The sequence below is a fragment of the Egretta garzetta genome, unplaced genomic scaffold (genome assembly GCF_000687185.1).
Source record: "Egretta garzetta isolate BGI_Z169 unplaced genomic scaffold, ASM68718v1 scaffold59, whole genome shotgun sequence".
Lineage (NCBI taxonomy): Eukaryota > Metazoa > Chordata > Aves > Pelecaniformes > Ardeidae > Egretta > Egretta garzetta.
In genome coordinates this window covers 4410252-4425028 of record NW_009267230.1, presented here as the reverse complement: position 1 = coordinate 4425028, position 14777 = coordinate 4410252, and the positions used below count along the sequence as shown (strand labels likewise).

The window sequence follows — 14777 nt, the reverse complement described above, 5'->3', positions numbered from 1 at the left end:
TTTTGAAACTCTAAATACACATTCATCTCTCTCTGCTTTCACGTCACCTTCTTGTACCTGTTTCTCCAGTATATCCCATCACTACTAAGGGTTTCACTGAAGTTCCATGTCTTCTAAGAGGCACAAATCCAGGATTTGCTTACTTTTATTCCTCTATCAAATAATGTAGCAATGTCCCTTTGGGGGGACTGCACTAAAGGACCTGGATGCACCATGCATAGTCCTGTTCCGTTTTGTGTTCTGCCCTGGGAAGACAGGTCAGAGCATGAGGCTGGAAGGGACCAGCAGCATTTTCTTGCCATAACCCCACATCAGTTCAAGATAACAGGGCATGCTGTTACATGTGCTTACACACAGATTCAGTTCTTAGAACTTGGAGCTTCTGTTCTTGGAGAAGTTTCAAAACATTCAGAAGAAAACAGCAAGAAATGTTACAGTGCTATGGTTGGCTTGTTTCCTCCTCAGCTGCTGAGTGCAGAGTCAGCAGAACATCAAAACAAGAGCAGCCACATGTCGCCACTGCAGTTCAGACAGAAGGTGTTGATCAAGAGACTGATCGAGACGTAGTAAGTCCTTGGACTGTGCCGGATGATATCCAAAGAATACTTCAAGATACTCATGACTCCTTGTTTCAGGTAGGATGTGTGCTTATCCTAGGAATGATTTGATACCTGCCACTTAACACTTTGTTTACTTTGCTTTATTTAAAACATGGTTCTCTATGCAAAACGTGTGGGTGGGATAGATGCAGAGGGACATAAATGATGGTGATTCAACAGAACTACATTTTGTCTTTACAAGCAGAGTCATTCTTGTGAGCATTGAAAATGAATGTTCTTTATATCAACTGTATAGGCATGTTGTCTGTCCAGGCAACAGACACTACTGGGAGTGCGTAAACAGGAAAATAAATTGCATTTGTCGCAGAATAATCAGATACATAACTCAATTGGGACATGTTTGAAAAGCGTGGAATCATTTCTACTGGCTGCACAGAGGTCTTGTCCATGAATGGTAACGCAATGATTCAGCTGATCTTCCTGTCCTCCAACAGGCCTCTGCACTGCATCCTGTGAGTTTCTCTCCTCTCGGCGTTACCGACACTGACGGTGTTTCTGAAAGCACGGGAAGTATCCTCAGCAAACTGGACTGGAATGCAGTTGAGGCTATGGTAGCAGATGTGGAAGACAAGTGAACAAACTTTCTCAGCTGCTGTGCTCTTCCAAAGAGCTGCTGGTGTTTGGTTTCATTTTTCAAAATAATCATTGCTCTACTTAAAAATGTTTGAGGCTTGCATTGATTTTCTTCTTAAGCAGCACAGAAACTCTCACTGCTTTCAGTCTTGCCTAGATGAAATTCAGTCCCTTAACATGTAGCTTGCTTTCCACGTGTCTTCAAGTGAACAAGAACTAACTTGTTGTAAATGCAGACCAACAGTCTTAAACAAGAACTGGGTCAGCTACTTTACCCCTCTCAAATGCACTAAAAGTTTTATTCTGTTTTAAGAGCACTGCACAACTGTTTTACTTTTGTACTGAATAGTTAACATCATTATGGATGAAGTTATTTTTGTATCTTAACAATTGTGATAAACTGATTTAATAAAAGTGAGTTTATTAATTTCTGCTTTAAAGTGATTTACACACAGAGTGCTGTTACTGCTGTGCACCACTATGGCTGTACATGTGTGCTACCCTAGTATTTTAAATCCAATTTACTTGTACAATAGTTAAGAGAATCTTAAAAGGGTTTGAATGATTGATAGAAAGAGGTACAAATAACGAGGCAGCAATAAATGCAATACAGGCTTTTGTTAGGAAAATCAGACATTGTTATAACACACTAAGGACAAGCACTTACTGAGACGTGAAGAAAAATACCACTTATTATCCATCTATGTCATGCTGTTGTGCTAGGGCCCTTCTAGCAGCCCCCAGACATTTCTAGAAAAATTTCCCATATATTCAGTGGTTATCAACTAGTTGTGGTACCTAAACAGATACAGGTGTGGTGACTTCACCAACAGCAGTGGTTTTTATTTTTGTGTTGAAGAAACTTGAATTTTTCGTGGAAGTCAAAAGTGTGTTAAATTCCAGTGGTTAATTACTGTCACCCAGTACTGTTTAGAGATCACCTAGCCCAACCCCCCTGCAGCAAGCAGGGACATCTTCAACTGGATCAGGTTGCTCAGAGCCCTGTCCAGCCTGACCTTGAATGTTTCCAGGCATGGGGCCTCCACTGCATCCCTGGGCAACCTGTTCCAGTGTTTTACCACCCTCATTGTAAAGAATTTCTTCCTTATATCCAGTCTAAACCTATCCTGGTTTAGTTTAAAGCCATTGCCCCTTGTCCTGTCACAGCTGGCCCTACTAAAAAGATTTTCCCCATCTTTCCTATAGGCCCCCTTTAGGTACTGAAAGGCCGCAATCAGGTCTCCCCGCAGCCTTCTCTTCTCCAGGCTGAACAAGCCCAACTCCCTCAGCCTGTCCTCATAGCAGAGGTGCTCCAGCCCTCAGATCATTTTAGTAGCCCTCCTCTGGACTTGCTCCAACAGGTCCATGTCCTTCTGCTGAGGGCTCCAGAGCTGGATGCAGGGTTCCAGGTGAGGTCTCACCAGAGCAGTAGAGGGGCAAAATCGCCTCCCTTGACCTGCTGGCCATGCTGCTTTTGATGCAGCCCAGGATTTCGTCAAGAAATACGGTTCAAAGAAAGCCTGTTACAGGTTTACGCATGTACCAGTATAGAAATGACAGTTTCTGTAAGCTCAGAAATCAAAACTGTATTTTAGCAGTCCTCAGAGTCTCCATCAGCTTGTCCCACCAGAGTGGTCAGAGTACAAAACTTGGTACTGGGAGCGATCATCTCCAAATGAAAAGGTCAAGTCCCTTCAAAGAGCCAGCCCAAAGCGTGAAACTGTGACTTCAAAGTCTCAAACTGTCTTTCTCCAGAGGGGCAGCAAAGAGATCACCTTCTGTTCCTAGTGGAGAAAATAGTCTGAAAAACCCTGTTTTAGCCAGGTATAAAAGTCTCCTTATAATCATGTCCAGCTGTGAGAAGGAGAAAGCAGTCAGGGACAAGACAGTGACATATAAACCTTGACCTGAGAGGCTTGTGAAAACTGTGTCATACGCAGCCTTTGTTTCAGGTGATCGCTGCAGCATCACAGTCATTAATGTTAACGGATATGCTGCCGTGCGCAAACATATTAAAAGTAGTAATTTTTTAACAGAAAAACCACTCTCCAGCTTGGAGGTAACAAAGGTGGCAGATTGCTGGCTGTTGAGTTACACAGGTTACCAAGGCAGCGTACCTGTCCCCTAAAGGGGCTTTACCTGCTTGTAAAGAATTCAGGCCTTGACAGTAGATGGCTGAAGGTGAGAATGTTCAGCTAAGGTTGGAGGGGAGTGAGAAGATGCAAAAACGAGGCATGAGACTGCTGTTTGTAAAAAGGATGTTTGAAGGCCCTTTACTGTCTTTCAACACGTATCATTCCTTAATACCCTTTGGGCTGGTGCAGCACTCCTGGGTATAAATGAAAGTAAGGATCATTCCTTACTGAGGAGTTGTGGCAGTAAAATGGCTCGTCCACTTCCTTCAAGCAATGTGTCTCCTGGTGCTAGAAGAAGAAAAAAAGATGCAAATGAGCAGTTAATATTATTTTAACAGGAGCAAAGGAAATCCTTTAAAGAAATTTAAAAATACATTTTCTCTAATGGTGCAGTGAAGATTTCTAGTCCAAATGCAACTGTGTATATATATTTACAAATCCCACCTGTTTTACAATGTAGTTGCCTTATTATTTTCTTAACTTCTCAGGCTCAAAGTCTTTCTTCAGAGTTGAAACAGAAGTTAATGCTCATTTTCAAATTTGAAGGCTTAAGGTTCACACACAGCAAACTACGGAAGCTGGAACTCTGGAAAAGGAGGAAATTGGTAAATATCATTTTCCTTCTTTATCCAGCTCATGCTCTTTCTGCTAATTTTGTTTTGAAGTTCTTACCTCTTTAGATCATAGAATAGAATGATGATAGAATGTTTTGGGTTGGAAGAGACCATTAAAGGTTATCTTGTCCAGCCCCACCCACACCTTGCAATGAGCAGGGATATCTTCAACTGGATCAGGTTGCTCAGAGCCCTGTCCAACCTGACCTTGAATGTTTCCAGGGATGGGGCATCCACCACCTCTCTGGGCAACCCATTCCAGCTTTTCCTCACAGGAGAGGTGTTCGATCCATCTGATAATTTCAGTGGCCCTCCTCTGGACCCACTCCAGCGGGTCCATGTCTCTCACGTGCTGAGGGCTCCAGAGTTGGATGCAGCACTGCAGGGTTGGGAGGTGTCCCCAGAGCGGAGCAGAGGGGCAGAGTCACCTCCCTTGCCTTGCTGGCCACACTGCTTTTGATGCAGCCCAGGAGATGGTTGGCCTTCTGGGCTGCGAGCACACGTTGCTGCCTCATGTCCACCTTACCATCCACCGGTACCCCTGAGTCCTTCTCCTCAGGGCTGTTCTCAATCCTTTCATTCCCCAGCCTGTATGGATACTGGGAGTTGCCCTCAACCCAGGTGCACTTGGACTCATGAGGTTCACATGGGCCCACTTCTTGAACCTGTCCAGGTCCCTCTGGATGACATCCTGTCCCTCAGCTGTGTCAACCACAGCCCTCAGCTTGGTGTCATCTGCAAACTTGCTGAGGGTACACTCAATCCCACTCTCTCTGTCATTGATGTATTGATATTGAACAGTATTGGGCCTAGTATGGACCCCTGAGGGACACCACCTGTCACCAGTCTCCATCTGGGTATTGAGCCTTTGACCACTACCCTCTGGATGCGACCATCCAGCCAATTCCTCATCCACTGAATAGTCCACCAATCAAATCCATCTCTCTGCAATTTAGAGAGAAGGATCTTATGGGGGACAATGTCAAAGGCCATCTGTAGCTCTTCCCTGTTCCATGATCTTCCCAGGCACAGAGGGGAGGCTGACAGGTCAGTAGTTCCCAGGGTCCTCCTTTCCACCCTTCGTAAAAATGGATGCAATGTTTTCCTGTTTCCAGTCTCTGGGGACTACATCTGGCTGCCATGACTATTCAAATATGAAGTGTGCCTTGGCAACTACAGCAGCCAATTCCCTTGGGACTCTGGGATGCATCTTGACAGGTCCCATAGACTTCTGTATGTTCAGATTCCTCAGGGGGTCTCAAACCTGATCTTCTCTTACAGTGGGAAGGAAGGTGTGGGAAGAGAGGCTGGCAGTGAAGATGGAGACAAAGAAGTTGAGTATCTCAGCCTTCTCCTTGTCTGTCACTACCAGTTTGCCAGTCATGTTAGTTGAGGGGGTACACATTCTTTGACCTTCCTTTTCTGGCTGACATACCTGTAGAAGTCCTTCGTATTACTCTTTGCATCCCTTGCCAAATTCAGCTGCAGCCACGCCTTCGCCTTCCTGACCCCATCCCTACGCAAACAGGCAGCATCCCTATACTCTTCCCAGGATCCCTGTCCCTGCTTCCACTGCCTGTACATTTCACCTTCCCCTGCATTAAACTTTAAATGTCATTATGATGATCAGCAATAACTCGGCCCATATTTGGAAATGCCCGCACAGAAATGCTGCATGTAATAACCCATATCTAACAACCTTTATATTAACCTCAGTGAATCCAGTTAGGAGTGGGAGAGGCGCAGCCTGACACATACGCTCTCTCATGTAATTTCTAAATACTGCAGAACCAAAGTGGGTGGAAAAAAGAAACCCAAATTAATCCGTTATGCTAACATCTACCTTTCATAAGCATGTAGAGAGCATTGCATTCTCTTGAAAAGCATCACATCCCTCTTCATCTGAGAGACATCCACAATACACCCCAGGTGAGCTCTGTGTTAAAAATTGCTGTTATGTAATCAGGAAAGCAATGTTTTAGAAATTGTATGACTATGTCATGGTACGTTGTGTCAAATAAAAGTGATTTTCTTTTGTTGTTTTTCAAGTGGGAAGGAAGCAGAGCTGTTCTGGTTCTGTTGTATCAAGGAAGGAAACAAACAGCCTGTCTTTCCTTAGCTCCAAACTGAAGTAAAAGGTTTTGCTCATGCAGCAGCTGATGATCACAACAACATCGGGACCCCTTTATTTGAATGAGGGGCTGCAAATGGGAAGTTAAGCTGAAAGCGGTTTCCAACACAACCACCCTTGAAGAAAGACTTCTCTAAGCACGGTGCTGTAACATGCCACAGGGTCTGTGGCCAGACTTCTACTCATGAGGTAGACTCTGAGGTGAGGTGATTTCATACAACTCAGGCTTGGGATTGTAGGTTCTGTTACTTTTTACTTTCTTCAAAGCGATCTTACTATTGGAAAAAAGTCAATCAAAAAAGTCAACCTCTGTCTGTCATGAGAACAGATTTCAAGTGAGCGTGGACACAGCAGAGTGATGCAAGTCCAAGTCATTCTTTTGATTCCAAGAGGAGCAGTTCTGACACATACAAACAGGTTGCATACTGTATTCATAGAAGTGTTTTGATGTTCTGTTGATCATTCTCCTCCAAGAACATAACAGTTGGGAGGTGGTAGCAGGTGATGATTTCACAGGAAGTAGGTAAAAAAAAATTCTCTTCAAAAAAAGATTCTAGTGTCTTAGGAGCAAACAGTGCTCTGCTGCATTAAAAAATCCTTATCTGTAGAAATATTTTCTTGTGAGCCAGTTAAAGTAATTCCTGGTTTTTGGAGTAATGCTGATGTAATTGGATTTCTCTCTGGTAACCCAGGAACAAAGGGAGGTCCAGAATTAGTAGGAACATAGTGGCATGCCAAGATGAATCGCAACACCTCTTCCTCTTCTGACTTACAGCTGGAAAACTAGCAAGTAAGTTTTAGAAGATCTCTGAAAGGCTTGGCAGAGGTGGTGCTCTGGCTCTGACTACAGCATGAAAGCAAAATAGGAACACTTACTTCTGGCAAAGCCACCAACAGCAACCGTCCAGTCCTCAGCAAGAGCAAGTATCCCATGGTCCTACCAGAAAAATTAACAGGGACATTGTCCATCTGTGGAAAGAGAGCCGAGTGCGACACGTGGCAGCATGCAGTTGTCTGAGCCTTGGACTGAAGGGCTAACTCCAAATTTAGCTTTACTCTACTCAGTGGTGGTGGCGTCCATCTGCTCTCCCAGTGCCTGCTGGGGGGAGATGCAGAGGGAGGGAGGGAAAAATTAATGCCAGTACATGGTCCTGTTTTCACGAGAGAACTTCTGATCTATCCGTTTGCTCGTTACCCAAACGGCTCTGCACAGAAGCCAAATCGAGTATGTTATGGAAGAGATCAGCTGCAGAAAGGTGGACATATCATGGTGTTAGTTAAGAAAATACACGTGGAAATACAGAGGAGGAAAGTGTGGGAAATAGAATATATATATATATATATATATATATATACACACAATCTCATGCAAAATTAATTAGAATAACCTAATAGAAAAATAAGAAATGGAGGAAAAGTATTTTACAGAGAACAAAGCTCAAGTGGGACAAGCTACAGCAGTTTTCATTTTCCTAAAGCACAGTTGACACTTTTTTGGAGTCCCACCCAAAGAAACCTACATTTCCTTTACCAGTCCAGTGGTCAGTTGTTTCCATCTGAATGAAAAATACTGAAGTTTCACACCTTAAAACATTGGATTGTTTTATTGGGTTAAACCATATATATAGGCTTAGAAACTTGAATTTAGATATCCTTTTTATAAGAATATCTGTTTGAAACAATTTTTTCTATGTTTTGTACTTTATTTTCACAAATTTTACACACGAATATATGTTTTCATCCTTGGTTTCTTTGGTAGCTTCAGTCAGAAAGCTTAAAAAACCCCAAACTAACTTCTCTGAAAAAAAAGCCCTTTCTTCCAGGAAGTTTAAAAAAAGAGAAACAAAACAAAACCGAAAGCAAAACAAAAAAAATTCCCACAAACAAAACCCCAAAAAGACATGTTGAAAACAACACCCGCCACCAACCCCAAACCCTCAAGGAAATAAAAGAATTAAAATAAGAAGAGGAAAAAGACAAAGCTACAAAAGTAAGAAGATACTACTTTGACAATCTTTATTCTTTAATATGAAATTTTGATTATTAAGGGACTTGGAGAGCAATAAAGAAAATGGTACTTACCATAGGCTGCCTTTAGATACGCATCTTCAGCAGAAGTCTGTCTCTTTATCAGAGCTCTGGCTGGGATATTTAAACTAAGGGACTACTAATGAGACATCAACTTATATGAAAAGACAGCTTAAAATACACAGGGCTGGCACCTATGCTTTATTTCCCCAAATACTGCCTCAGTAAAGAAAGAGAAATATGTGTATTTCATGGGGAACACACCAGGAAAGGCAACCGAATTTTGGGCTTCCCAGCTCCTCAAAGTCACGCTAACACCTTCTGAAGATGGACGAGTGTCTCAGCTGTGGAACAAGCTACTTGAAAGATCCTACATGGGCTTCAAGAACTTGTGTGTGGCTTTGGAACATGTACATAAGCTAAGCTTACACTGCAATTTGTAAAATTTTGTAAGGAAAAGGAGCAAATCTTTTAAATCTACTACCCACACAATAAATACAACCCCGAAACTTGCTTTTGAAATCACACTGCACAGCTTTATGAAGGGCAGGAGAGGTAAAGCTTCAAAAGATGGCTCTGATCCTCAACTGCAATATTTTAAACGAGCTAAAATAATGGAAGGGGTTTTCTTTTTCTGATGTATAAAGACAACAAATAGAAGGAAGGCAATTTTGGAAAGTACTCAAAGCCAAAAGGCGCCTGCTGAGGGAAATACATACCTTGCGACGGCCAACTATATGCACCCTCCTAAAAATATTTAATGTGTCATTTCGGGAGGAGGCCTGTTTGAGCGAGTTATTCAGCCACCACTTTAAATTGAAGGTAGGAAAAAATTCCACTAACCATGGAGCATCCAGTTCCAATCAGAGTTGTCCAAAGAGGAAAGGTGAGCGTGTAGAAGGGCTGCACGTGGTTGGTCTGGAAAAGTTTGATCTGGATGACTTGACGGCTGAACACAGTGACAAATTCTGCCCCCGATTACCTCAGGGAAGGAATCCTCTCTATCTCAAGTAGAGCAGTGTCTTCAAAAGAAATTTGCTTTCTAGTCCAGAACATAACCTTCCCCCTTCCTTGTGGTGTTTTGGTTTTAAAATACCACTGATACTTTGAGAACACAGCAGATAAATAATTTATTACTCCAGCGGGTCTAAGGAATAAATTTCTGCCTTTCCAGAGATCTCTGACAACTCAGCACAAGTTTAACCAAGACATCACAAAAGCTGATTTTGACCAACTGAGATATAACATAATTTTTTTGTTAAAAATCTGAGTTTTCTGACTTGCTACTGAGCTGTTCAGAACAGAGAATTCTATACAATGTGTAAACATCGGTTGGATTTTTTTAGAAAACCCCACTACGTGCATCATCATTTTTTTCCAACCAGTACTTTTGGACAGAAAATAAAACTAATTTATCAGGAGTGATCCAAATCACAGAGAACTTGGTATTACCTGCACCCTACCTGCAGATTGGTACATGGAGTTGAAGCGGCACCATTCCTAACTGCAGGGATGCATCAGAAGGAGACGTTCAAGGCTGGCCTTGGATTTGAAAACCCACCTCCACACAGCACTGTTCAGAACCAAAAAAAGCTCTCGTGACTCTGCAACAAATGGATTTTCTCAAGGAATCATTACACTTCTTTCGCCCGTGCTCACAGAGCGCATTCAGCCTAAGCAGGAAGCGCAAACCCATTGAATTTCTCCGCTACTCGCGCATTTCTGGCTTACTGGAACGTAAGCACAGTCCAGGTTCCATATTATTTCTGTACAAGCATAAACCCGAGCGAGAGAACTAAATATGTAAAATAAGGGACAGAAGGAAGGCTGCTGCCCAAAGAAAGTGTAAGCCTTCAGCCTGTGCTTGTGAGTCAAAATGAGAAGCGTGTCACCCCCTCTGTGGTTTCTCAAAAGTAGCTGTAGCGACAGACTTGGGCTGTTCCCAACAACTTTTGCAGCTCTTTGTGGTTGGGAAGAGAACAGCAAGTAAGGGATAGGTAAAACAAATTCAGAAGCTGTTCTGGGAGAAGGGAAAGGAGGAAGTGCATTGGAAATGAGCTGATGACAAAAAGCGGTGCTGGGGTTTACAGCCGAAGCCAGCAGTTGAAGTGGTGCCCCAAGCAACGTGGCTCAGTGCTCGTAGCTGCCGGAAGACAGAGGCTACATGGTTGGGAAGAGAACAGCAAGTAAGGGATAGGTAAAACAAATTCAGAAGCTGTTCTGGGAGAAGGGAAAGGAGGAAGTGCATTGGAAATGAGCTGATGACAAAAAGCGGTGCTGGGGTTTACAGCCGAAGCCAGCAGTTGAAGTGGTGCCCCAAGCAACGTGGCTCAGTGCTCGTAGCTGCCCAAAGACAGAGGCTACGCCACAAACACAGAATTAGCATCCTGCTTAACAACCAGTCCCCTGGGGAGGCAGGGGTGGAAATCCTCTACATCACCACTCTGGCGTTTAGGAAGCAAGCAGGACGCTCGTGTTCAGAACAGAAATACGGGCCTTTCGGCACAGCTGCGCCAAGTACGGCGACGGAGAAAAGCTCTTCTAAAGTCAAAATGAGCTTCTTTAAGTAGTCACGGAAATAACGAGAAGGGCTTGCGGCTCTGTGTCACAAGCCGTGGCTGGGACAGTCAGTTATCTGGTGACGGAGGTCTGCAGCTCCAGCGTTGTAGGCTCCCGTGCCTGGACAGATGGTTGCCCAAATGCACGCCCCACGCCTGTATGAGCGCCCTGCTGCTGCTCGGTTGCCTGAGCTACTGCTCTCCTGTGCAGGGGGAACTCCCCTCCTGCCCCCTGGCTCCTCCCCGGCCAACCCTCAGGCTCAGGATTTTTTGGGGAGGGTGTTTGGAGGGAACACGTAACAGCCTGGGCAGCTGCAAGCAGCGCATGTGGCTGCATGCATGCCAATGCAAACTATTCCTTCCTAATACAGGGAAGTCCAAAACTGAGTCTGAGTTGTGCAGAAACTGGAGATGGTGTAGTTATGTCAGATGGGTTGAACAGAGACTGGCAAGAATTCTCCCAAAATAATAAAAAAAATGGACCCCCTGGATGCCTTACAGGTGCCCCAGGCATAATCTGAGCATTGCGAGCACAAGGAGAAAGGGATCCACAAAGCATATGAACACCCCAAGATAAAAACTGGCAAGTTTCATTTTGGAAGGGTCCAAACTGAACCTTTAAAACACTTATTTTAAATAAATGAAATATGAAAATACTGTGAATTTATTTGTATACAACACTTTAATGTTTAGTTAAGGAACCATGAAATCTAAAAACTCACCAGTCACATTGAGAACCCACCCATTACGACTCAGCACTTTAATGATGACAAAGTCTCCAAGGGAGATGGGAACGCTTGCACGATGGTGGCGTGGCTGCTGGGTGCGGGGAAGCAAAGAAGGGCGTCAGGCGCACACCCCAGGCTCTCCTGTGTTTGAGTTCAGCCCCAGCAGCGCCTGCCTGGGGCTGGGGGGCAGAACGTGTTGGTGTTTCGGGAGGGGCCGGCCGGACCCATTCTGTCATCACACTGGACCACCACCAGCACCTGCGCTCAGGCAGGAGGCCCCGCCATTTGACCAGCACCCGGCGCGTGGGCTCCAGAACAGACTGTTCTGCCGTGCCCCACGGACGCATTTAAGAGCTGTTTCAGCGCCACAGGGTGCTTCACGTTGGAGCTGATGTTCAGCACGACCTAATTATTCCACAGTGACGTCACTCTCACTAGTGACACCAAAACAGCAAAAGTAACGCTAAAGTTTGACTCGAATTTTAAAATTTTAAACAGCCTTTTTTAATGGCCACAGCTCACTAAAATACCTGTGCTGAATATTGCCCGTGCCTACCTTCATTCACGTTAGAGTCGTTAAGATAAGCAATAAAGAACCTCAAAAAAATACAAAAGGGCATTACTGAATCTTTTAAAAAAATACTTATTTGTAATTAAAGTTTTGTCAAAAACTATTGTGATCTTTTATAGCTGCAGATAATGAAAATACTCAAGAATTATTGTGCAATTTTACAGTACTGAGGTGGAAGATTAAAAATAACCATTTCGCTCTTGTTTATTTCGATGTGGAGGTGTCCGTGTTCCCTTAAGAAGCACAAAATGGCCCGCGTTAACACTGGAAGCCTGACAACGTCCCTTCGCCAGGTAAGCTACTGCCACACGTGTCCACGTACAGAACCTGCACTCAAACGGAGGAAGCAGTAAGAATAAAAAAATTCAATTATAGTTACGTATGTAAAAAATCTCCAGCCACACAGAGAAAAAAATACTACAAAGCTATGTCAACACAAGCGGGTAGAATTCTGTCACTCTATCAATTACTGCACCGCAGCACTTCACCTCCCCCCCCGCCAAAAAAAAAAACAAACCCCAAACCATTTTTTTTTTTTTTAAATGCAGAAAAGTCCTTATCTCGGTACGTGCTGCTGCCAGTAGCATGGTTGATGTTGGCAAACTGCGGCTGCTACTCGGCGGCCGAGCACCGCGCCGTGCTGCACGGCGTGCAGCGGAGCCTGGGGCTCTCCCCTCTCTCCGCACGGCTGAAGATCATCAGCCCCGGTCACAGGCCGCCAGCAGCAGCTCGCTTCCCCAAAATTGAACGCTGCTGCCTTTTTGTGTTGCAGCACACAACCTGAGCGTTTGTGGTAGGCAGGACAAAACCAGACGCTGCTCTGGGTGGTACAGAGGGGGAAAATTCAACTCTTAACTAGTGAGAATCTTACTCAATTTACTCAACCATCTGTAATCAATCTTGCAAGTGTTATGTTGTGTTGTAGCCCGCAGATCCCGTCACAAGGGGCGAGTGTCCCCTCTGGCACGTCACACAAGGGTCCAAACCCTTTCAACTAAGACAACTTTAGACTGCAGGTTCCTACTGTTCAACTATAATTTCTTTCTAATAATTCTATTCCAATAAATACCAAGGAAACTGAAATTAAAAACCTCCTTTGCTATTAGGAAAGGCACACGACCAGGAAACAATTTGTTTATGAATAAGGGAGCATTTGTGTTACCTATTAAAAACAAGCCGCTTAAATACGAATAGCATGGGAACGGCTAACGGACAGCTCCATTTCGGACTGCACCTGCGTGCAATCCTTACCACGGGGTAAGGTTTCCTCGTGAAGCGTTTCCCACCCGTTCTGGCAGTAACACGTGGCGCCACACAACCCCTCTCTTCCCACGCGGGTGCATCTCCCACTAGGAAACCTGCTCCCGGCCCCGAGAAACGCCGCCTTCCGCTGCGTGCCGCAGGAACGCCCAGCGCCCAGAGCTGCAGAGGAGCGAGGGCTTCTGCCTCCCCCTGCGTGACGGACGCCTGCCTGAGCCCCAGGGGCGGCTTTCCCTGAGCAGAAAACGCCACCGACAGCGAAAACAAAAACGTGCCGAATTACTTCTGTGCAGAGAAATTCCAGTGGTGAAACAGCAAAAAGGCATTTCCCATAGGAACAATTACTAACTAGATTCTGAGGAGTTATTAATCATTTCAGTTTAATGGTTTGTTTTTTTTTTTTTTTTTTTGTACACGAGAATACTTTGGAAAACTGTTACTATTCCTCACAAAGCGAGTAACGTGTTAGAATCCTGCAAGCTAGTTTCATAAAAACAGCCTCCTACCATAAATTAAACTTGTAAGAGAAACATAATAGGCAGAAATATTTACGTATTGAGGAACACCTGTTTTAGATAAATACATTTGAAAACACGGCAGGGGTTAATAGTCCCCTAGAAAGTTCAGCTGTTTTAGTTTTGTTTTTTTTTTTTTCCTCAGTTTGCAAATACACAGCTTTCCTGGCTCTCTAGGAAGGCGAACTGCTTGTGAAAGGCTGTGGCAACCCAGCTGATGCAAATGCTTCCGAAAGCTTTCAACAGCATTTTTTTTTTTTTTTTCTTTTTTCAATTTACAAAATGTGAAAACATCTTTCGATTAGTAAAAAAAATAGTCTAATATACAAACATCATTTTTTTTTTTTCAAAAACCCACTCGTGAAGGAATGTAGCGTCATTACCCAGACTCATACCCATTCACTCCCCGGGCACTGGCAGCTATCTCCCCTGGACGCCCGCCTCTCTGTGTTAACCCAGAGAAATGCACACGCGGCCAGCTAGCCCAAGCAGAATAAGTCACTCAGCTCTCCCCAGATTTAAACTATCATAAATTACCATTTGGACAGCATTAGAAAGAAATTGAAGCATACAAGGAATAAACTATAGTTTCTTTTTATATCAAAATGTACTCTTGAAAATGTGTTTGGCACAGTGCTAAATCATATAGTTAATACTAAATATTGCAGGATACAATAAAACCCTGGAGTTAACTTGTGTTTACACCCTTTAAGGGATAAAAATAAAAAGATACCAATTATTCAGAAGTCAGCCTATACAAACTGTATAAACAATATTTTATGTCTTGTTTTGAAAACCACTGATATAGTAAATTTTACATAAAAGACTGCAAAATAATATAAATGGATTTAAACAGATCTTTACAATAAGAAATTCAAATGGAAACAGACAAGTAACAAAGAGAAGTAAAAAAATTTATTGCAGTATTCGTTCCACCAGATTTGCTGGGGATCCCTTTTCTTGTATTATTTCAGGGTGACCTAATACATCAAAATCTACATTTACAAAAACTTCTCCTGCAGATAGGTCATAGATACTGCATGC

General features: G+C 43.7%; 1 protein-coding gene across 3 annotated transcripts in view; it reads left to right on the top strand.

The window, feature by feature from the left end:
• The window catches only part of CPLANE1 (ciliogenesis and planar polarity effector 1), a 62281-nt gene extending 60661 nt beyond the window's left edge, over positions 1-1620 (top strand). For all 3 annotated transcript variants that reach the window (XM_035902648.1, XM_035902649.1, XM_035902647.1), the window contains 2 exons: positions 466-635; positions 1055-1620. In XM_035902648.1, the coding sequence (XP_035758541.1) occupies positions 466-635; positions 1055-1195 (311 nt within the window). In that variant the 3' untranslated portion in view covers positions 1196-1620. The remainder of the gene's footprint in view (positions 1-465; positions 636-1054) is intronic.
• Positions 1621-14777: the final 13157 nt, after the last annotated feature.